This window comes from Cucurbita maxima, unplaced genomic scaffold, assembly GCF_002738345.1.
Source record: "Cucurbita maxima cultivar Rimu unplaced genomic scaffold, Cmax_1.0 Cma_Scf00001, whole genome shotgun sequence".
Classification (NCBI taxonomy): Eukaryota; Viridiplantae; Streptophyta; class Magnoliopsida; order Cucurbitales; family Cucurbitaceae; genus Cucurbita; species Cucurbita maxima.
In genome coordinates this window covers 256,296-275,185 of record NW_019272017.1, presented here as the reverse complement: position 1 = coordinate 275,185, position 18,890 = coordinate 256,296, and the positions used below count along the sequence as shown (strand labels likewise).

The window sequence follows — 18,890 nt, the reverse complement described above, 5'->3', positions numbered from 1 at the left end:
TTTTTTTTTTTTTTTTTTTTTTTTTTTTTTTTTTTTTTTTTTTGACTTCTTATTTTTCTGCATCCTATTTTTGCAGGAAAATGATCATCTGAAAACAATTATTTCAAAAATAGAGTCTCTCCGCCCCAATGTTCTGCTGGTGGAAAAAAGTGTTTCTTCACGTGCACAGGAATATCTGCTGGCCAAGGAAATATCTCTGGTGCTGAATGTTAAAAGGCCCTTACTAGAGCGTATAGCCCGTTGCACTGGTGCTTCACTTACTCCATCAATTGATCATATGTCCATTTCACGATTAGGACATTGTGAACTTTTCCGGTTAGAAAGAGTGACTGAAGAGTATGGGACTGTCAATCAAAATAAAAAAATGTCCAAGACTTTGATGTTCTTTGAAGGATGTCCAAAGCGCTTGGGTTGCACGGTAATTCTAGCTAGAAAATTATTTGGTTTCTTGTGGATACTTTTTCAAAATGTTTTTGTTGGCTACTTTTGAACACCCTTTTTTCATTGAGTTTTAATTTAGGACTTGTTTAACTTTTCTGTCTTTAGTTATGTTTTCTTTCTTATACAAACTAAATAATATAATGCATCAATATTCGCTTATGCTTTAATATGTTGATGAATCTATTTTGGTACCTTGTTGTAATACTTCTAAAGTGAGTGTTTTACTATATCGCAACCTTTCAATTTTCTTTAAGATGTTCTTGTTTCGTGTGTAAAAAATGTCGATGAATAGTTATTTAGTAAACAAAAAGACAACTCATAGAAACAAAATATTTGGTTTTTTGGTTATGTAAATAGCTTATGCTGATTGTCAAAGGAGTCATGATATGAATCCTGTGGACTTAGAAAAATGTTATTTTTTAGAACTTCTGTTTTGCTTCTAATCATGTCACAATTCTTATCATAGGTCTTGCTGAAAGGCATGTGTCGTGAAGAACTTAAAAAAGTTAAACATGTTGTTCAATATGCAGTATTTGCAGCATATCACTTATCTCTTGAGACTTCCTTTCTTGTGGACGAAGGTGCTTCTCTGCCTAAGATGCCAAAGCGCTCTCTTTCTGTTGAAGATAATTCATCATCTGGGAATCCCGATGTTACAATGTCATCCGATTGTCTAGTTGATGTCTCCACTGGATATAAAGTTTCTGCTCTTAGTGCTGAGCTTGAAGAATCTAAAATATATCCAATGTATCACCACCTTGATAATAATAACTTTCTACTGTCTACTGGCTTTGAAGAAGAGTCTAGCATCGTTGATACATTTCCTGGCATATTCAATGATCATTCACTATCCGATGTTGGTCTAAATCCATCTCTTAGTCATTATGAGGAATTAAAGGATGGTGAAACAGTTCCCTTCGATGTTCGAAGTCTTTCTGAATCTGAATTGGCAGAAACTTTGGAACGGAGAAGGGAGAAATCTGGAGGGATTACAGAGTTTCAGAAGTCTGAAAGTTTTGATGAAAATGATCTCTCTAGTGAATGCTTCTCAGCAGCAGATACTCACCAGAGCATTTTGGTATCCTTTTCAAGCCATTGTGTACTTAAAGGAACTGTATGTGAGCGCTCTCGTCTTTTGCGCATAAAGTTTTATGGCCGTTTCGACAAGCCTTTGGGGAAATTCCTATGTGATGATCTCTTTGCCCAGGTTTATTTTATTTCTTTATTCCGTATATATCCAATTGAAACATAAAGTTGACTTCTCTGGGTAGCTGAGTAATTGTGGTTTGGGTTCTTGCTGCAGACATCAAGCTGTCGATCCTGTAAGGAGTCCACTGAGGCCCACGTTCAGTGTTACACCCATCAGCAGGGTAATCTTACAATTAATGTTAGACGCCTACCCTCTATAAAGCTTCCTGGGGAAGAAGATGGCAGGATATGGATGTGGCACAGGTGCCTCAAGTGCGCCCAAATAGATGGAGTCCCCCCAGCAACTCCTAGGGTTATTATGTCTGATGCTGCCTGGGGGCTTTCTTTTGGAAAATTTTTGGAGCTTAGTTTCTCAAACCATGCAACTGCAAATCGAGTTGCAACTTGTGGTCATTCATTGCAGAGAGACTGCCTCCGTTTCTATGGGTGTGTTGGGCATCTGAGTTCAGCATTAGTTTTAAAATTGTTATTGGATGTTGATTGTCACTGAATACGAAATTTCCACAGGTTTGGGAGCATGGTTGCGTTCTTCAGATATTCGACCATTGATATTCTCTCTGTTACCTTGCCCCCTTCTGTGCTCGAGTTCAATAGCCATGTTCGACAGGAATGGATATCAAAAGAAGCTTCAGAGGTTGTCTTGAGAATTCAGAATGTAATTTACATGATTTTAGAATCTTGCTTTTGTTTACTCAAGTACTTTATTGGCTTTCAATCAGATTATTGGCAAAATGGAAAGCTTGTATGCAGAGATTTCTGATATTGTTGATGGGATGGAACAGAAAAGCAAGTTGTCCATGCAGGAATCGTCAGACTCGAGTGAGATGCAAAGCCACATCATGCAACTGAAAGAACTAATTCAAAAGGAGCGAAGTGATTATATCGTAAGTGCTGAGAACAATTTGAAAACGTAAACTTGTATTTTTGTCATTGCACATTTGTATATGAATCGATGTTTAATATTTATTGGTATATCTAATTAATTGCTGATTTTATAGGGTTTGCTGAAACCTTTCATGATGGAACCTTCGCTACTGGGGATGATTTCTGTCGACATTCTGGAACTAAATCGCTTGAGGCGTTCCCTATTAATTCATACACACTACTGGGATCACCGCCTTTATTCACTAGATTCTCTCCTTAAAAAGATCTCAAATCCCAAGGCTGATGTATCGTCTCCTCTAAAGAGAGTTTTGAAAAGAGATTCTGCTCAGAGTGATGACAAAATTGAATTTGGCTGTAATGAGAACATTCATGAATCTTCTTTGGTCCACAAGTCTGCTGGAAATGATTTACAATCAATGCAGAAGGAAGAGCCCACAGCATTAGAATGCTCCAAATCAACCTTACATCAAGTCTGCAGGGAAGAAGAACACACAGATGAGGAAATTACTGCCGTAATAGCATCAATTGAAGGCATTCCTCCTTATGAATCAACTCTCTCTGAGAGAATAGATTATGCATGGTCTGGATCCGAGCAAGCTATGACGAAACCACAGGCTGTTTCTACACTGCAAGCACAAGAACCTCCAGACGGGGCAACGAAGCAAATGAGTCAAAATGATAATCCTCACCTGAGAAGGGTATTGATGTCACCTGTGAGAGTTCATTCCTTTGATTCTGCAATAAGAATGCAAGAGAGAATCAGGAAAGGATTGGATCCATCCACTTTTCAGTTGTCAACAATTAGATCTTTCCATGCTTCTGCAGATTACAATAGTATGCCGAGGGATCCTGTTTCCAGTTTAACTAGAGCTCACTCTCAAGTGTTACCATTTGAGACACAAAAGTTAAATTTATTACTCAGTTCAACTCCATCTTTTATCTCAGCATCTCATGTCCCGGAAGGCGTTCGTCTGCTGCTTCCACAGACTGGCAATATTGATGCAGTTATTGCTGTTTACGACAATGAACCTACTAGCATAATTGCATACGCCCTCAACTCTAGAGAGTATGATGACTGGGTTGCTAATAAATTTACCGACAATGAGGGAGGTCGGAGTGTCCCCAGGATCATCGAAGATTCTCGTCCTTCAACTCTTTCAGCTTGGCAGTCTTTTGGTGCTCTGAACTTGGACTATATTCACTATGGAAACTATGGCTCTGAAGATTCTACAACCTTGAGGACCCTGTTTTCGGATCCCAAAAAATCTCCTCATTTGAGAATTTCGTTCACCGATGAATCTTCAACATCTGGAGGTAAAGTCAATTTCTCTGTGACTTGCTATTTCGCAAAGCAATTTGACATCCTTAGGAAGAAGTGCTGCCCCAAAGGTGTGGATTTTGTGAGGTCTTTAAGTCGGTGTCGTAAATGGAGTGCACAAGGTGGAAAAAGTAATGTATACTTCGCCAAGTCTTTGGATGAAAGATTCATTATAAAACAAGTCACGAGAACAGAGCTTGATTCTTTTGAGGAGTTTGCTCCTCAATATTTCAAGTACTTGTCACTAGCTCTAAACTCTGGAAGTCCTACTTGCCTCGCAAAAATTCTTGGGATCTATCAGGTAAAAATATTTAGGAACTACTTCTAACATTTGAACCCTTATGAACTACATTCTAACTTTCTCAAAATCATAAGAACCAAATTTATAATTTAACCATTAAAAATAACTATTTTGGTTTACAAAGTGTTTGGGATATTTGTGGCAGGTGACTGTTAAACACCTGAAAGGTGGGAAAGAAGTGAAGATGGATTTGATGGTGATGGAGAATCTTTTCTTCATGAGAAATATCTCAAAGGTTTATGACCTCAAGGGGTCCTCACGATCTCGTTACAACCCGGACACGACTGGGGCAGACAAGGTTCTACTCGATCAGAACCTTTTAGAAGCATTGCGGACAAAAACTATATTTCTTGGAAGCAAGGCCAAAAGAAATCTTGAAAGGGCCATCTGGAATGACACATATTTTTTGGCGGTAAGAAGCTGCATTCTTGAATTCTGATATCAGTCTTTGTTTTTGCATTTGGTTTGGATTAACTGAGCATGAACTTGGATGGATGGATAGATGGATGTTTGTTTGCATTCAGTACTTAATAATTTCTTCATGTTGGAGCAAATATATTGATTTTTCACGTTGTTCTTCAGTCAATTGACGTTATGGACTATTCGCTTTTGGTCGGGGTTGACGAGGAGAGGAAGGAGCTTGTGTTAGGCATCATTGATTTCATGAGACAGTATACATGGGACAAGCAGTTAGAGACGTGGGTTAAGGCGTCGGGGATACTCGGAGGGCCGAGGAATGCTTCTCCAACTATCATCTCTCCGATGCAATACAAGAAACGGTTTCGGAAGGCAATGACTTCTTATTTTCTCACAGTTCCTGATCAATGGTGTTCTTGATTTCATGATGGATCATTGTATTCTTTTGTCCATGAAAGCATTTGTGGATCAATAAAGGGATTGCAATTGCAGATAAATCTGAAGGAATCCCTCTCATTCTATTGTCAAACCCCTTTTCACCTCTTAGAGTTGTGGTGTACAAAGAAACAAAGATTTAGGTCTTTAATCTAATGGGAAATCTTCATTAACATCCAACACGTGGCTGAACTAAGAAAAGAAAATTTTACGTAAGCCTTACGTACGTGTGTGAGTGTTAGTGTTGCTTTTTTTTATCTTGAAATATGCTATGGGTTTGTGTTACCTTTATTTTATTACAAACAATAACTAATCCCATAGTGGACTTTAAAAAGAACATCTGAAATAAATATTTTATTTTGTTTCTTTCTCAAGTAGTGATTGTCATCTATGTTTAAGATTTTGAAAACTTAATTTTTTTCAAATATTTTGACAAATTGAAATGAACCCTTTTGAGGTGAACTTTGAATAAGAGCTATAATGGGTGGTGGGCTTTGAAAAAGTGAAAAAGGTCAGTTCTTTTCTGTTCAAATGGAAGGAGAGAGAGAGAATAAACAGTTTTTGTTTAGAGAGAGAAAAAGTGGCGGAGACTTTTTAGGCATTTTGGTGGTGCGAAGATGGAACTTGGAAGAAAAGTAGAGGAAGATATGGGGAAGAGGGGTTGGTAGTAATAATGAATGATGCTGTACTTTCCTCCTCATTGATTTAATATATGTATGTATATGTTGACGAGGTCATATGGTAAATCAAGAAATATGATGAGCATGTCGTGACTCGTAAGGGATTCATCTTCGTGTTGTATTAATGACTTGATAATTTCATAAAACTAAAGGAGCCAACTGCAATACACATAGGTCATTAAAGATAAACAATTCAGAAGCTCTCTAGTTATCCCTGACATAGCATTTTGAGAACGTGTAGAAGCATGTACACAACGGATACATCATTTGCAAGGAACAACAATTGACACCACATCCTACAATCTTACTTGGTTATGGTTATGGTTACAAATAAATAGATAATTGAGTGTTATAATTCTGTATACAGAATCAACGATAATTTTAAGGCCAAATCTCCGACAAGGTCACTGCAAATTTGGCGTTTTTCAGTGTCCTCAGAATCCTCCTTGTCTTTTTGTGTCTGTTGGGTTCCATACACACAAAATAAAAAAAATAAAAAAAGTATCTGTTATAAAATAAAAAATTGTATTAAAAATCAACTTTAGCGTTTTAAGTACATGAAAATGAGTGGGGTCGCTATCAAACTGGTTTGGAGGGTTGGAAAGAAGTGTAAGGTTAGGGGAGGGATGTGAAGAATTTGAAGACACTAATGCTTGGATCCATGCCCGTGATTAACGCCTTCACCAATTCCCATTTTTTAGTAACGTCCCAATATAATAAAACTATTATATAATTATATAAAATACAAAATTAAACTTTTCTAAAATTCATAAAGAATTATAAATTGTATGAGAAATTGAATAATGTGCAGAGAGCCAAACGCGTCTAATAAAATGAAGCGCAATGCGTCTATATTATAGCAAAAGTAGCATTTGTTTAATGAAGCGCGTCTAATAAAATGAGAACATAAGCATAGCTCGAGCAGTAGAAAATATATATTCCCGATCAATTCGAGATGTGTAAGATTCAAACCTCTCATCCCATGTATGATTATAATATATTTGTTGGAAGGGAAGTCATGTAGGGTTGGCTTCTTTGTTTGACCAAAAAAAGGAAGCCACTTCTCAAGCCATCAAACAAAGTGTTGTATATTATAAGATGTAGTTGAATGATTGTGTGTTATACGCCACACCCACCGCCTATCTTCGCTCATTCCCTTTTGGGCGCCATGGGAAACGCGTTTGGAGGTAAGAAGACAGTGAAGGTGATGAAGGTCTCCGGGGAAACCATGAAGCTAAGCACCCCGGTTCAAGCCGGAGATGTTGTCAAAGATTATCCCGGCTTCGTTCTGCTGGATTCCGAGGCTGTGAAGCACTACGGTGTCCGCGCAAAGCCATTGGAACCCCACCAAAGCCTCAGCAGGAAGCGCCTCTATTTTCTCGTGGACCTGCCTAAGCTTCCAAACCAACCGGTAATCAAATTACAAACTTCACTTGTATCATTTATAGTATTTAACCCTTTTATTCATATTCTTAATACAGCCACCACGCCGCATACGTTCCGCAATCCACATGAGCGCCAAGGACAGGCTAGAGAGTTTGATGCTGGCACGGCGCTCCGCATCAGACCTAACTATCATGAAACCAAAGAGTGTGTTGGCGGAGGAGGACGCCGGGGAGGGGTCATCGGGAGCGGGAACCACACGGCTGAAGGTGAGGCTGCCGAGGGCGGAGGTGGAGAAACTGTTGAAGGAAAGCAAAGATAAGGGAGAGGCGGCGGAGAAGATCGTGGGACTGTACGGACTTTACATGGATAAAACCACACAAAGTGCCTCGCCAAAAGAGGAGGAGGATGGCATCAAGCCACGTGAGGTGCGTATGCCTTTTACTTTTTATCTTTTATTTTATTATTATTATTGCATTTTACTTTAATTAAATTTATAATTCACTTTTATTTCACAATAAATCTTTTTTTTTTGTTTTTAATTTATAGATTTCATCTTATAGCCTTGAAAAAGCGTTCCAAAATTAAAAATTAAAAAATAAAATAAAATTAATTAAATGAAAAAGATGTAAATTTAAATGGATGACCCCAAGTTGACCCACTCACTATCCAATGAGTCAATATTTTAATTTATTATTATTATTTTATTTGTTTTTGCCAAAACCACATCAACTTCTTGTTACAAATATCCATAGAATATTATACCTTCAAATTTGTTTCTTTTTAGAAAATATCTTGGCGAGTTCCTAAATTATATTTAAATTGACTATTTTTAATGGTTATTAATTTTCAAAATAATAAAAGATATAGTTATTTAAAGTTATTTATCTTTTAGATAATCTCCATAGTAATATCATTTATAGTATTTAATAAAATTAGGTTGCCAAGTTGAGTTCACTATCAGATTAGTCCCTTTTTATTTGGTTATTTGGTTATTGGGTTATTTGGTTATTTGGTTAGTGCTTCCTGTTCTAACCCATTAATTAGTGTAACTTATCTTTTCAGACTTTTCCATCCTATAATTAGTGGAGTTTGAATTTTCATCTAATTTTATTTTTCAAAATTAATAAAGTAGTCACCAACAATAATATCTTTTACAATTTGAAATTATTTAATGAAAAATAAATAAATCTAAAAATAATTATCAACTATTCTCATTTAATTAGTGTTTCTGTCTTCAAAATCCATTAATGCCAATCTTTTTCTTAGCCTAACCATCGTTGTTTTACATAATTATTTTTTCTACAAAATATCTACCAAAATGGATCTAAATTTATAAGTTAACTTATTTTTTCAATAGTTAAAAAAAAAAAAAAAATAGTTAGATATCAATCAAATTCATTAAATAGATAGTGCGGGGCCATTAATTGCTCAACTTTTTCTACAATTTTCTTCCATCGTATAATAGACGCAACCTTTTCTTTCCCCTAATTATTAATATAGTTTTGTAAAATCCAAAACTATCATTAATGAAATTTGATATCATTTATTACTTTATTTCTTCATTCTCTTCCCTCTCTTACTATTTATGACACGGAATTTTTCTAATATTTTTAAATCATAAAAAAATATATACAATTTTTTGTATTATACAACTTTTTTTTTAAAAGAACAAGTTGGAATTGCAGAAGCGTCGTGTAAGTTTCATGACGACAATGGAAGCAGGGACTGAAATTGCAGTGGCATCTTAATTATCGAGAAGAACAAGATTCATGAAAGTGCTACGTTATGGGACTTTTACTTCAATTTAGAACCTTTGAATCTTGTACAAGCTTGCTTTTGTAGAATATAGATAGATTTCCAGTTCCTTTAACAACCCACTATGTATTTATTAGTTAACTTCATCATACATATGCAGCTATCTATGTTGTGCACGATAATCATTTTTGGCTGAATCTATGGTTTAATGTTCCTCCGTATTTTCACTCAACATGAGAAGATGAATGAGGAACGGTGAGAAAACTGAAAAAATGTTGTTACAAGAAGGAACTGGACAATGAAAAAGGGGGGAAAATAGAGTGAGAAAGTCCAAGTATTCCCAAACAGCGCCTTCTTGTTATAACACAAATTTGTTAAATGAATTTATACACACTTGTACAATATAATGAAGGAATGAAGTAAACAGATTCAAGGAAAGTGGCCATCATTAGCCATTCATCCCTAATTCCTTGTTAACACAATCAAAGAGAACAAGGAGCTGAAAATGTAATGGGGAACTCAAAGTGGGAAAAATATGGAAAATGCTTGTTCACAAAGCCACACCTTTTCTATAGCTGCTGTAGTTTTCCAAGATGTTCCAACAGTGAGGTAGCCTTCCTTTTTGCTCTCTCTGTGCCGCTCTTGGAGAGCTCAGTCAGCGGAATCTTTGCCCCAAGCCTACTTATGCAAGAAAGGTTGTCGGTATCTCGTTTACATAGAGCAAGCAAAATAGCAGCAGCATTTTCTTTGTTGCGAGCCAATCCGGTCCTCAGCAGATCTATTAGAACAGGTATGGTACTGGCTTTCACCATCGCTACTTTTGCTTCTTGATGGCTGGCTAGGACCGACATTATCGTGAGAGCTTCGTCGACCATGGAGTTACCTGAGACGTTGAGCATCCTTAATAGAGCTGGGATGATCCCTGCCCTCACAGCCCTTCCCTTATTCCCCTGATAAATACACAAATTAAATAGTGCGGTTGCAGCATCCTTTTTCCCTCTTGGGCTTCCAGTTTCAAGTAAATCCACAAGAGCCGGAGTGGCCCCAGAAGCACCAATGATTATCCTATTTTCATCAGCAAGAGACAAGCTGAAAAGTGTAGCTGCTGCATTTTCTCTCGCTTCCATGCTCCCAACTCTCAGAACTTGGACAATGGAAGGTACTGCACCAGCAAGCATAATCAGTCCCTTGTTGTTCTCATATATTGAAAGGTTGAGAATGGAAGTAACTGCATTCTCTTGTATTAAAACATCATCAGCAGTTAACAAATTGACCAAATTTGGTATTGCTCCTGCTTCAGCTATCAGAATTCTATTATCCGTGCTTCTTTTTGATAGAGATCGAAGTTCGGTCACAGAAGCTCTCTGCTCAGCGATCGAATGGCTAGTTAGCTTGCGCACCAGAGTTTCAATGGCTGCCATCTCCTCGCACACATCACGGTATGATCCATCACACTTTTTGATCTTTCCATTGGTTAATCCTGTCGGTTGCTCAATATTGTGATCAACACACCATTGAGTAATAAGACTTCGCAGTACATAATTTGGGGTGAGAGTCAAGTTTTGGAGTTTCTGCTGAGTTTTGGGACAAGTAGTATTCCCACAATCTATCCACCTTTGCACATAAGATCTCTCATACGTCTGTGTTGTTAGAAAGAGAACTATTAGAAAAGGCATAAAAGAATCCAAGTTTCTTCAACACTAAGCTCAAATTCATCAAAGGGTAAATTTCTATTTTGGTCCCTATACTTTAAAAGTTAAAATGGAATGAGTTCCAAGGACCAAAACGATAAAAGAATTCAAAAGATATATCTAAGTAATCATTATCATAGAATTCAACTAAGCATACCTGTCCAGTGGACACAATAACAGGATCCCTCATTATTTCCAGGGAAATGGGGCATAAAAAATCATCAGGTATTGAAACTCCATCTGAGTTCTTCACCTGATCTCCACTCTTTTTGGTAGAGTCATCCTGTCCATCAGAACAAGCCTCTGAGAAGGATGGAAGTTTCTTCTCAAGTCCTTCGAAAATCAGCTGATCCACACCATTATTCGTGAAGCCTCTGCAATTTGGAAATTCATCAAATTTCACTGTAATCTCATGATCAACACCACCATTCTCCTCAACATCGAAGTTATCAGCCCAGTTGTTCAGATTCAACATATCCATGTTTTTCTTTAGCAACTGAGATTGAACAACTGAAGGAGGAATTGCGGTCAGAGAGCCATATTTTTCTGCTGCTCTTCTCAACTGAGCTCTCACTAATTCAACCTACAGAATCAATAGAAGATTTTAGAGTATGCTCAGAATTTGAAAAGTCAAAAACTAGTTATGTACATTTTTCCGTCGAATCCTACCTGTTCTTGAACTTCCTCCGATATATCAAAGCGATCATAAGGAAGATTTCCCAAAGCCTTCTCTAACTTCAGCGTCACACATTGGAATTGGAAGAGTATCTTCCTGGTAACTTCCTCCTTAAAATTAAAACGTAGACAAATTTCAGAAAAGGTAAATTTGGACTTATCAACACCATCCCATTATTGATTCAACAAGAAAAAGATGGACAAACATCTTAGAAACATTCATGAACGTCAATGTCTGAAATAACGAGAATGATCAAATGGCTACGATCTGCAACTAAACACCTGTGCCGTGGAGATCATAACAGAACTAACTATGAACACTGATCAATAACCCAGTAATCTAGCGATCTTGTCTTTCCTCATTCTAGATTCTTGATTCGTCTAACTAACACCGTGTACACGCAGATAATAAGTTCATCCAAAAGTAGCATATGTGAATGCTGTACGACAGATAATAAGTTCATCCAAAAGTAGCATATGTGAAAGCGGTGCCACAGCATTCAAAGTTAAAGTTCATCACAGTTGTCCTCCGAATGACAAAAATCAACATCATCAAAATTTTGTAGAGAAACTAACACCACTAGTGAATGAAAATCAGTAGCCAAACGTGAGATCGTGAGAAACAAGTGGCCGTTCATTCAATCAGTAGCTCCATAAAGCACAACTTCGAAGCGGAAAAGCTATGTTACTAACCAGAAGAAAGTGAAGTGAAATTTAGTTTTAGATGAATGCAGGAGACTGAAAATGATAATAAACACCATCAAGTTGAGATACTACTCTTAAAATTCCTCAAGCTGCTAATTCATCTCCCCCCTCCCAATTTCAACAGAAGTCCAACAGAAAATTAAAAGAAAATTAGACAAAGCGCGTACAGAAGAAGAACTGCAGGACCGGAAAGTCGAAGCGATGAAAACAAGGCGTTTAGTATCCTTCAATGCCGCCACCAAATCACACAGCCACGGACTCGGAGATGAATCACTCCCAAAAGAAGAAGAAGAAGAAGAAGAAGAAGAAGAAGAAGAAGAAGAAGAAGAAGAAGAAGAAGAAGAAGAAGGTGTATGAACAGGTCGAAATTGGACGCCATTAAAGTCTCTGATTTCCTCAAACAAATGCGTCAAAAGCACGATCCGACGCATGAGATCGGTGCAATCCTTTTTGAAAACCTTTAGACTGTTCGTCCCCGCCGACATTCGAACAACATCTCGAACAAAGTCCAGTAGAGCCCCATCTGGTGGACTGTCGCTGTCGCTGTCGCTGGCCACAAATCCGGCCATTATTCCGTCCAAAAACTGCCGGCAATTACACAATGTATTTGGGTTTCAGTTGAAAATCAAGTGGGTTTATCTTCAGAGAGAGAGTTGAGGTATTGGAGAAAACAGGAACGGAAAAAATGGAAGAAATTTTGGGAGAGAGTCTAAGGTAAGAACCAATAGAAAATGAGGGAGAAGAAAACAAGAGGGTACAGTTGGAAAAAGAATAAAATGATATATATAATATAATATAATATAATATAAATGTTGAGAAAGTCATAATTTAGTTTCTATTAAATTCTTTTTTCTATAAAACTCTTAACTTACAATAATTGTTGAAATTATTGAGTCCAATAAATTAAAATTAAGTTTATTTGGGTCTAAACCCCAATTATTTGATTGTGACAATAACAGGATGGTTATTCAATATTTGAATCCCTATATAAAAAAAAAACAGCTTAATTTGTTTTAGAAAATATTTTCTAGAATTTTAGGTTAGAATATTGAAAAGAAGAAGAAATTGAAGTTTATAATGTTTTATTATAGATATGAATGTGTAATTTTTAATCAATAATTTACAATTTAATGACGAGAACTGCATCCTCTCCATCTCCTTGAAAATTTAAAATTTTTCAATTCATTCATTTGGTTCGTCTTCTATATTAGGATATGAATCATCCTCTCATCTTGATTCATGATTCATGATTCATGTATTTGTCAGTCGTATGATTTCATATTAAGAAAGAAAAGGGAGATTGAGGTGAGAGTTAAAAGAGTTGGGAGAAAATGATGGGGAGCGTTAGAAAGAGTTGGCGAGAAAGAAGGAGAAACAAACATGTTTTTTTTTTGTTTTGTTGTTTCTTTGTTCAATCCACTCACTCAGCTGAATTCTAATATTAAGCCATCATCATCCACTATATTTATCCTCTCCCATCAACCTTTCCCTTCCCACATTTGTCTGTGAAGAAACAAAGAACATGTCATCTTTGATCGTACCGCCTGTCCTAACTTCACCTCAGGACGATGCTGCCCAACTTCACCGTGCCTTCAAAGGAAAGATTCTACTTCTTTTTTTCTAGTTTCCACTTCTTCCTCCTGTTGCGCTTCCTAATAATTCCATTCATGCAGGCTTTGGCTGCGACACTGCTGCAGTTGTCAACATTCTTGCACATCGAGATGCAACCCAACGTGCTCTCATTCAACGGGAATACAAAGCCATGTATTCCAAGGGTCTCATCAAACACTTGAAATCTGAGCTTAGTGGTAACCTTGAGGTGCGTTGGAAATGTTGACCTCACCACGCTCCTCCTCCATCTAGCTGGTTGGGATTTAGATTTATTTATTTATTTATTTATTTATTTATTTGCAGAAAGCCGTTTTACTATGGATGTACGATCCAGCAAGCCGAGATGCTGTCATAATAAAGGAGGCTTTATGTGGAGAAACTGTTCATCTCAGACGTGCCACTGAAGTGATGTGTTCTCGTACCTCAACTCAACTTCAGCAGCTTCGACAACTTTACTTGTCCATGTTCCAATCCTACATCGAACATGACATTCAAAATGTTGCTTCCGGGGATCACAAGAAGGTTGTATACATACAATCTTCCCTTCAATACTTTCACAAACCTTCATTTTGATTGGTTATGTTTGATTTATTGATTTGATTGGCAGCTACTATTGGCTTACGTTAGTAAACCACGGTATGAAGGTCCTGAAATTGACGGCGACATGGTAGCCAAGGATGCAGAAGCTCTGTATAAAGCTGGGGAGAAAAGATGGGGAACTGATGAGGACAAGTTTATACAGATCTTTAGTGAAAGAAGCAGGGCTCATCTTGCTGCTGTTAGCTCTACTTATAAGAACTTATACGGGAACTCTTTGAAAAAGGTGCCATTTATTTATTATTATTCCAATCTTCGGGTTTTACAATAATATAAGGATTTTAGATCAACACAGCCACCAAAACATATTTGCAGGCAATAAAGAACGAAACTTCAGGGTATTTTGAATTTGGGCTTCAAACAATCGTGCGGTGTGCTGAGAATCCTGGGTTGTACTTTGCAAAGGTATTTTCTCTTTTTTGTGAAGTTTAGTTGCAGTTAAGCATTGAAGAGTACGTTGATTGAGATTGTTTGATTATAGATATTGTACAAGGCAATGAAGGGGTTGGGAACAGATGATACCACGCTGATAAGGATAATTGTGACAAGAGCTGAGATAGATATGCAGTATATAAAGACAGAATACCACAGGAAGTATAAGAAAACGCTGCATGATGCTGTTCGTTCTGAGACCTCAGGAAGTTACAAGGATTTTCTTCTTTCCTTGTTGGGCTAGGATAGTATCATTACACAACAATTATAAATGTGTATTTTTGTTTGAGTATTCATCATGGTTTTGTTTTAGTTTGTAGTAATAAATGTGTATGAAGATCCAATGTTACACATATATACGAAACAACAATTGTTGTATGAGCTTTTCAAGTGTCATAAATGATTGGTTTGAGCCATAATTATAAACCAAAGGGACTGCTCTTGCAATGTTCAGAGAAGCCTGAGTGAACTTTGCTGGGAATAAGTTGGATAAGAGATATTCTTTGTTGAGAGTCTTCCATGCTTGAGAAATTTTGTTCGTAACATGATGGTGTGTGGCTTCATGGGAGATGCTTGGATGCTCATTCATGTAGTGTTTTGCATATGATCCATCTAGCCCCACTTGCTTCTCGTCCTGCACACGTGTAAATGCATACTGGTTTATGTTCGAACATTAAAATCAATAGTCATAAATTCTAACTTTTTCCAAATCATATTAGAATGACTCGTGTTGGTCGGTGAGAATAGTCTCCACTTTTAAAAGGGAGGAGTAAGCAACATGATCATGTTTCGTAAGGGATTTAAGGAAATGTCAGGATCATCCAAATTTTGAATCGTAATTCGAATCCTTGACATGGGTCGTTACCGTTTTAAACAGTGAATGCATGGTTGAAGTTGGGTAAGTTTATTTTTACCTTTGCACTGCCCATGTCGTCACAGAGTCGGAGTATGATGGCAGTAGATGAAATAATGTCTAAATCATCTTCCAAAAGCTCTGCAGTTTGCTGGCTTATTTGTTGGCCTAATAGAAAGAAAACATGTACTAAAATAACGTGGATGCCAGTGCTAACAATGCCATTCCTCAAATATTCTTCTGCACTTGGTGAATATCCACAACTCATCCATTCAGTTTCCACTAAGAAGGCCTTGCATAATTTACCCCACTGCACACAAACGTCAAAACACAATTTTGGGTGACGTTATAGAGATCAAACTTGATCCAACAAATTAAAGATACATACCGCTCTACTTAAGAAACCAATGGGATTCCAGCCATGCTTCTTATAGATCATGGAACTTACATCATTGGTAACTTCAAATAGAGATTTTAAACAAATTCCCATGCAATCAGGCAATCTTTTAGCAGCACCCAAATCCCATCTACAATGTAGTGAACAATGTTGATTTCAATAACATGAAATTTGATATGACAACAGCCACGAATATGGCTTCCAACCTGCAGACAGCTTCGGTGAAGAAGGTGAGTTCTTTAAGATTTCCAAATACATCATAAAGGTCATCAATGAGATACACAAAAGAGATGGACTTTGCAAGTTGGAGTCTTTGTTGGGAATAGCATGAATCTCCGAGACAAACTAGTGATTCTATGTACCATTTAATAGGTTCATCTCTTGCAAACTTCAACTCTTTCGCCAAGCCTGTTTCTTTCCACCATCTATGATTAACAAAACATCAAGAAACATGAGGACGCATCTAAAGATTTTTTTTTTTAATTTGTCTAATGAAGACAACAATATTATAGATAAACAAAATGTTACTTCAAGAACTGAACAAGTTCGTCTTGGTGTAGCAGCTGAGCTGCATTGAAATCCATTTTGGCAACATCTTGCAAAACATGGATCCATTTGTTTGTGCTTTGAATGTCTCCAAAATAGGTAGGCACCATGAATTTAGCAACGCTTTTATGGTGGGGATGAGCTAAAGTGTTGCGCACAAAAGGGGCCATATGATGATCAAGATGAGCAAGGCAATGATTAAGGCCATGGGTGCTGAAAGTTTCAGCTTCTTCAAGTATGTCATCGCCATGCATGCATAGGTGTGAAGCTTCATATAAGCTCATCAGCCCATTCACGTTTTGTCTTAGGCCTTCGTTGAACTTTCCCTTGTTGTCCAAGAAAGCTCTGAAATTATCTGTTGGTTCAAATTATGAACAAAGATTAGAAAGAGTGAGATTGTGTTTAGGGCGGCTAAGTAGCTCGCTTGTCCTTTTAGTTGATATAACAGAGTAGTTGGTAGTAACCTGTGGACACGGGATAACCTTGTTGTCTCAAAAGTCGAAAGAGAAGAGAAGTATAATGAAGATTGGTCTCGCGATCTAGCCATTGATGGTTAGATAAGACGTATAGCCTTTGAAGAACAACTTGAATCTCCTGTTGGAAGTGGTAATCAATGCCAAGGCGTTGGGTGGCATCAATAAGGTTCAAGCAATCCAAGGAATCTCCAGTTTGGTCTCTCAATAAATGCCTTAAAATATCCACTTTAGCTGGAGCTTCAACAAGCCCAAGGCCATCCTATGCACATGAGTATCAATTCCAAGGACTTAGACAAGGAGTGCAATTTAGATAGAGAGAAAATAGAGAGAAAGGAGAGAGTTACAAACATACAGCAAAGTTTAAGAGATTGAAGGAAGAAGAATCCGCATGAATGCTCCATTTTTTATCTGCAAAACCTGGTTTCTCGATAGGGTTCTTGAAAAGCCATGAATGGTTGTGAAAAGCTTTTGGAATCTTTGAGTGAGACATTAAGGTTAAGGTTATTGGAGGAGGAGGAGGAGGAAGAAAGAAGAGAAGGTTGGCCATTGCAACTTCTGATGAACTCGTCCATCTTGCACTTCTTATATAAAAAAATGAATTCTCTTGCCCCTACAAGACCCTTGGGTCTGGCCTAACTTCTTTCCTTCCCGTCTGCCCAACCATGCTTCTAAGCTTCAACCTTTACAGTGACACAGGCCTACAATTCGGTATTTCAGGTTTCTAACATTCCCCTCATCCTCTCCAACAGGTATATTTTACTTCTCGCTTTTCAAAAGTGAATAGCGTCATAGATTAACGTCCATCCTCACTCACATGCCTCTCTCAAAAATTTATAGGAAGGCACCTAAAATTGAATTGTTCTAATTAAAACATGCTTATGATACTCACATGCCTCTCTCAAAAATTTATAGGAGGTCACCTTCTAACTAAAACATGCTTAACCATAGAGTTTTTAATCGTCTCATCATCAAGATCACTCTTATTGTCTTGGTTCATTCATATATGAAGGTGATACAACTTTTATATTTATCAACCCTCGATTGTGATTATCCTTGATTTGAATTCCTTTTTGGACGGGTTCCTTAATCCAAAATTACTCATAAAAATATAATACTGTGATGGTCGTAGTAGCGAAGCTGTAGGAAGATAAATAAACTTTAAATACATAAATAAGCTAATAATAGAAGCGTGATTTTGAATAAATTAAAAAGAAATCAGTTTGACCAAACAAATTAAACAGTTAAGATTGTTTCCAAGCCAGGTTAAAAAGTCAAATTAAATTGGTAATTCTTCCACATAATCTAAAACGTGTTTTTATTTTAAAACAATTAAAAAAAAAATAAAAAGAAAGTCAAACACACTTTTAATACGAAACAATCATATGCATATTGGTTAATTGAATCGTTTCACTGCCCAAGGTAAATCAAGAAGACACGTAGTTATGGTGAAAGTTGTATACAGTAATTTATTACAAAAATAAATGCCAAAGAGTAGGGCAGAAGTTTATACGTTTACCCAAAGTATTATATTAAATAATCCATTTAAAAGGGAAAGTAATAAGATCTAGGAAGCGAGGGTGGGTGTAAAAGAAAGATTAACCATGGATTTCAAGTAATTAGTGATTTCTTAAACTAAATGAAATTGTGTGTTTGGGGTATGAGCTTCTCATTATCGAAACATAAACCTCATCGATTTCATGTTTCACATCTTAGCTTTATGTTGGTATCCATATTTGTTAATATGTTAACACATTTTAATTTTGGTCTATGCTATGTATTAATAACTCTTGCCTAAGCTAACTAACGATATGTATTAATTATTGGCCTCATACTACGAATTGATATCCTTTGGAATACCATATGGGTTATTCAAAATGTTCAAAATGTGTTTACTATTTTGGTCTAGGGTATGTATTAATAACTCTTACCTAAGGTAAGAAATGATATGTATTGATTATGGGCCTATATTAATAACTCTTGGTTATCATGCCTTGGAAAAATAATCCTTGTAAACGCAAACCTACTCGTAAATGGTGGACGGCCAATAAAACTACTTAAATTATATTTACTATTATGTCTT

At 36.8% G+C, this 18,890-nt stretch overlaps 5 protein-coding genes across 8 annotated transcripts in view; 3 read left to right on the top strand and 2 right to left on the bottom strand.

The window, feature by feature from the left end:
• LOC111487234 (putative 1-phosphatidylinositol-3-phosphate 5-kinase FAB1C) overlaps positions 1 to 5,186 on the top strand; it is an 8,658-nt gene extending 3,472 nt beyond the window's left edge. The window contains exons 4-11 of the mRNA XM_023134617.1: positions 77 to 418; positions 908 to 1,648; positions 1,745 to 2,076; positions 2,158 to 2,284; positions 2,370 to 2,534; positions 2,649 to 4,154; positions 4,300 to 4,566; positions 4,737 to 5,186. Of these exons, the coding sequence (XP_022990385.1) occupies positions 77 to 418; positions 908 to 1,648; positions 1,745 to 2,076; positions 2,158 to 2,284; positions 2,370 to 2,534; positions 2,649 to 4,154; positions 4,300 to 4,566; positions 4,737 to 4,991 (3,735 nt within the window). The 3' untranslated portion in view covers positions 4,992 to 5,186. The remainder of the gene's footprint in view (positions 1 to 76; positions 419 to 907; positions 1,649 to 1,744; positions 2,077 to 2,157; positions 2,285 to 2,369; positions 2,535 to 2,648; positions 4,155 to 4,299; positions 4,567 to 4,736) is intronic.
• Positions 5,187 to 6,724: 1,538 nt separating this feature from the next.
• Positions 6,725 to 16,861, top strand: LOC111484405 (uncharacterized protein At1g66480-like). Of its 2 annotated transcripts, XM_023130973.1 has the most exons (4): positions 6,725 to 7,097; positions 7,168 to 7,497; positions 8,758 to 8,847; positions 16,847 to 16,861. In XM_023130973.1, exons 1-3 carry the CDS (start codon positions 6,795 to 6,797, stop codon positions 8,818 to 8,820), a joined length of 696 nt encoding a protein of 231 aa, XP_022986741.1. In that variant the 5' UTR covers positions 6,725 to 6,794; the 3' UTR covers positions 8,821 to 8,847; positions 16,847 to 16,861. The 2 variants fall into 2 exon arrangements, with proteins under 2 accessions (XP_022986741.1, XP_022986749.1); XM_023130981.1 differs by lacking the exon at positions 16,847 to 16,861 and having other exon boundaries at positions 8,758 to 9,046.
• Positions 9,163 to 12,650, bottom strand: LOC111484365 (U-box domain-containing protein 11-like). 3 transcript variants are annotated; one of them, XM_023130931.1, is made up of 5 exons: positions 12,248 to 12,650; positions 12,066 to 12,217; positions 11,188 to 11,304; positions 10,676 to 11,101; positions 9,163 to 10,467 (listed from the first exon to the last, which is right to left on the bottom strand). In XM_023130931.1, exons 1-5 carry the CDS (start codon positions 12,465 to 12,467, stop codon positions 9,397 to 9,399), a joined length of 1,986 nt encoding a protein of 661 aa, XP_022986699.1. In that variant the 5' UTR covers positions 12,468 to 12,650; the 3' UTR covers positions 9,163 to 9,396. The 3 variants fall into 3 exon arrangements, with proteins under 3 accessions (XP_022986699.1, XP_022986708.1, XP_022986691.1); XM_023130940.1 differs by having other exon boundaries at positions 12,066 to 12,203; positions 12,249 to 12,650; XM_023130923.1 differs by having other exon boundaries at positions 12,066 to 12,650.
• LOC111484394 (annexin D5-like) lies at positions 13,419 to 14,872 on the top strand. The gene is made up of 6 exons (XM_023130964.1): positions 13,419 to 13,496; positions 13,572 to 13,717; positions 13,813 to 14,031; positions 14,117 to 14,332; positions 14,422 to 14,511; positions 14,588 to 14,872. The coding sequence occupies exons 1-6, from the start codon at positions 13,421 to 13,423 to the stop codon at positions 14,780 to 14,782; spliced, it is 942 nt and encodes a 313-aa protein (XP_022986732.1). The 5' UTR covers positions 13,419 to 13,420; the 3' UTR covers positions 14,783 to 14,872.
• On the bottom strand, positions 14,885 to 17,322 carry LOC111484385 ((3S,6E)-nerolidol synthase 1-like). Its single transcript, XM_023130953.1, has 7 exons — positions 17,163 to 17,322; positions 16,799 to 17,069; positions 16,317 to 16,689; positions 15,995 to 16,213; positions 15,780 to 15,918; positions 15,453 to 15,701; positions 14,885 to 15,172 (listed from the first exon to the last, which is right to left on the bottom strand). The coding sequence occupies exons 1-7, from the start codon at positions 17,298 to 17,300 to the stop codon at positions 14,885 to 14,887; spliced, it is 1,677 nt and encodes a 558-aa protein (XP_022986721.1). The 5' UTR covers positions 17,301 to 17,322.
• Positions 17,323 to 18,890: the final 1,568 nt, after the last annotated feature.

What these genes read in the sequence shown, in the direction of transcription:
- LOC111484385 (XM_023130953.1), bottom strand. Translation starts at nt 17,300, where the DNA reads ATGTCTCACTCAAAGATTCCAAAAGCTTTTCACAACCATTCATGGCTT. An exon ending in AGGTTATCCCGTGTCCACAG is followed by an intron (nt 16,690 to 16,798) that starts GTTACTACCAAC and finishes TTGAACCAACAG; the next exon opens with ATAATTTCAGAGCTTTCTTG. An exon ending in TTCACCGAAGCTGTCTGCAG is followed by an intron (nt 15,919 to 15,994) that starts GTTGGAAGCCAT and finishes ACTACATTGTAG; the next exon opens with ATGGGATTTGGGTGCTGCTA.
- LOC111484365 (XM_023130923.1), bottom strand. Translation starts at nt 12,467, where the DNA reads ATGGCCGGATTTGTGGCCAGCGACAGCGACAGCGACAGTCCACCAGAT. An exon ending in CGGAGGAAGTTCAAGAACAG is followed by an intron (nt 11,102 to 11,187) that starts GTAGGATTCGAC and finishes TTGATTCTGTAG; the next exon opens with GTTGAATTAGTGAGAGCTCA. An exon ending in TTATTGTGTCCACTGGACAG is followed by an intron (nt 10,468 to 10,675) that starts GTATGCTTAGTT and finishes CTAACAACACAG; the next exon opens with ACGTATGAGAGATCTTATGT.
- LOC111484394 (XM_023130964.1), top strand. Translation starts at nt 13,421, where the DNA reads ATGTCATCTTTGATCGTACCGCCTGTCCTAACTTCACCTCAGGACGAT. An exon ending in AGCTTAGTGGTAACCTTGAG is followed by an intron (nt 13,718 to 13,812) that starts GTGCGTTGGAAA and finishes ATTTATTTGCAG; the next exon opens with AAAGCCGTTTTACTATGGAT. An exon ending in ACGGGAACTCTTTGAAAAAG is followed by an intron (nt 14,333 to 14,421) that starts GTGCCATTTATT and finishes ACATATTTGCAG; the next exon opens with GCAATAAAGAACGAAACTTC.
- LOC111484405 (XM_023130973.1), top strand. Translation starts at nt 6,795, where the DNA reads ATGATTGTGTGTTATACGCCACACCCACCGCCTATCTTCGCTCATTCC. An exon ending in CTAAGCTTCCAAACCAACCG is followed by an intron (nt 7,098 to 7,167) that starts GTAATCAAATTA and finishes TTCTTAATACAG; the next exon opens with CCACCACGCCGCATACGTTC. An exon ending in ATGGCATCAAGCCACGTGAG is followed by an intron (nt 7,498 to 8,757) that starts GTGCGTATGCCT and finishes TTGGAATTGCAG; the next exon opens with AAGCGTCGTGTAAGTTTCAT.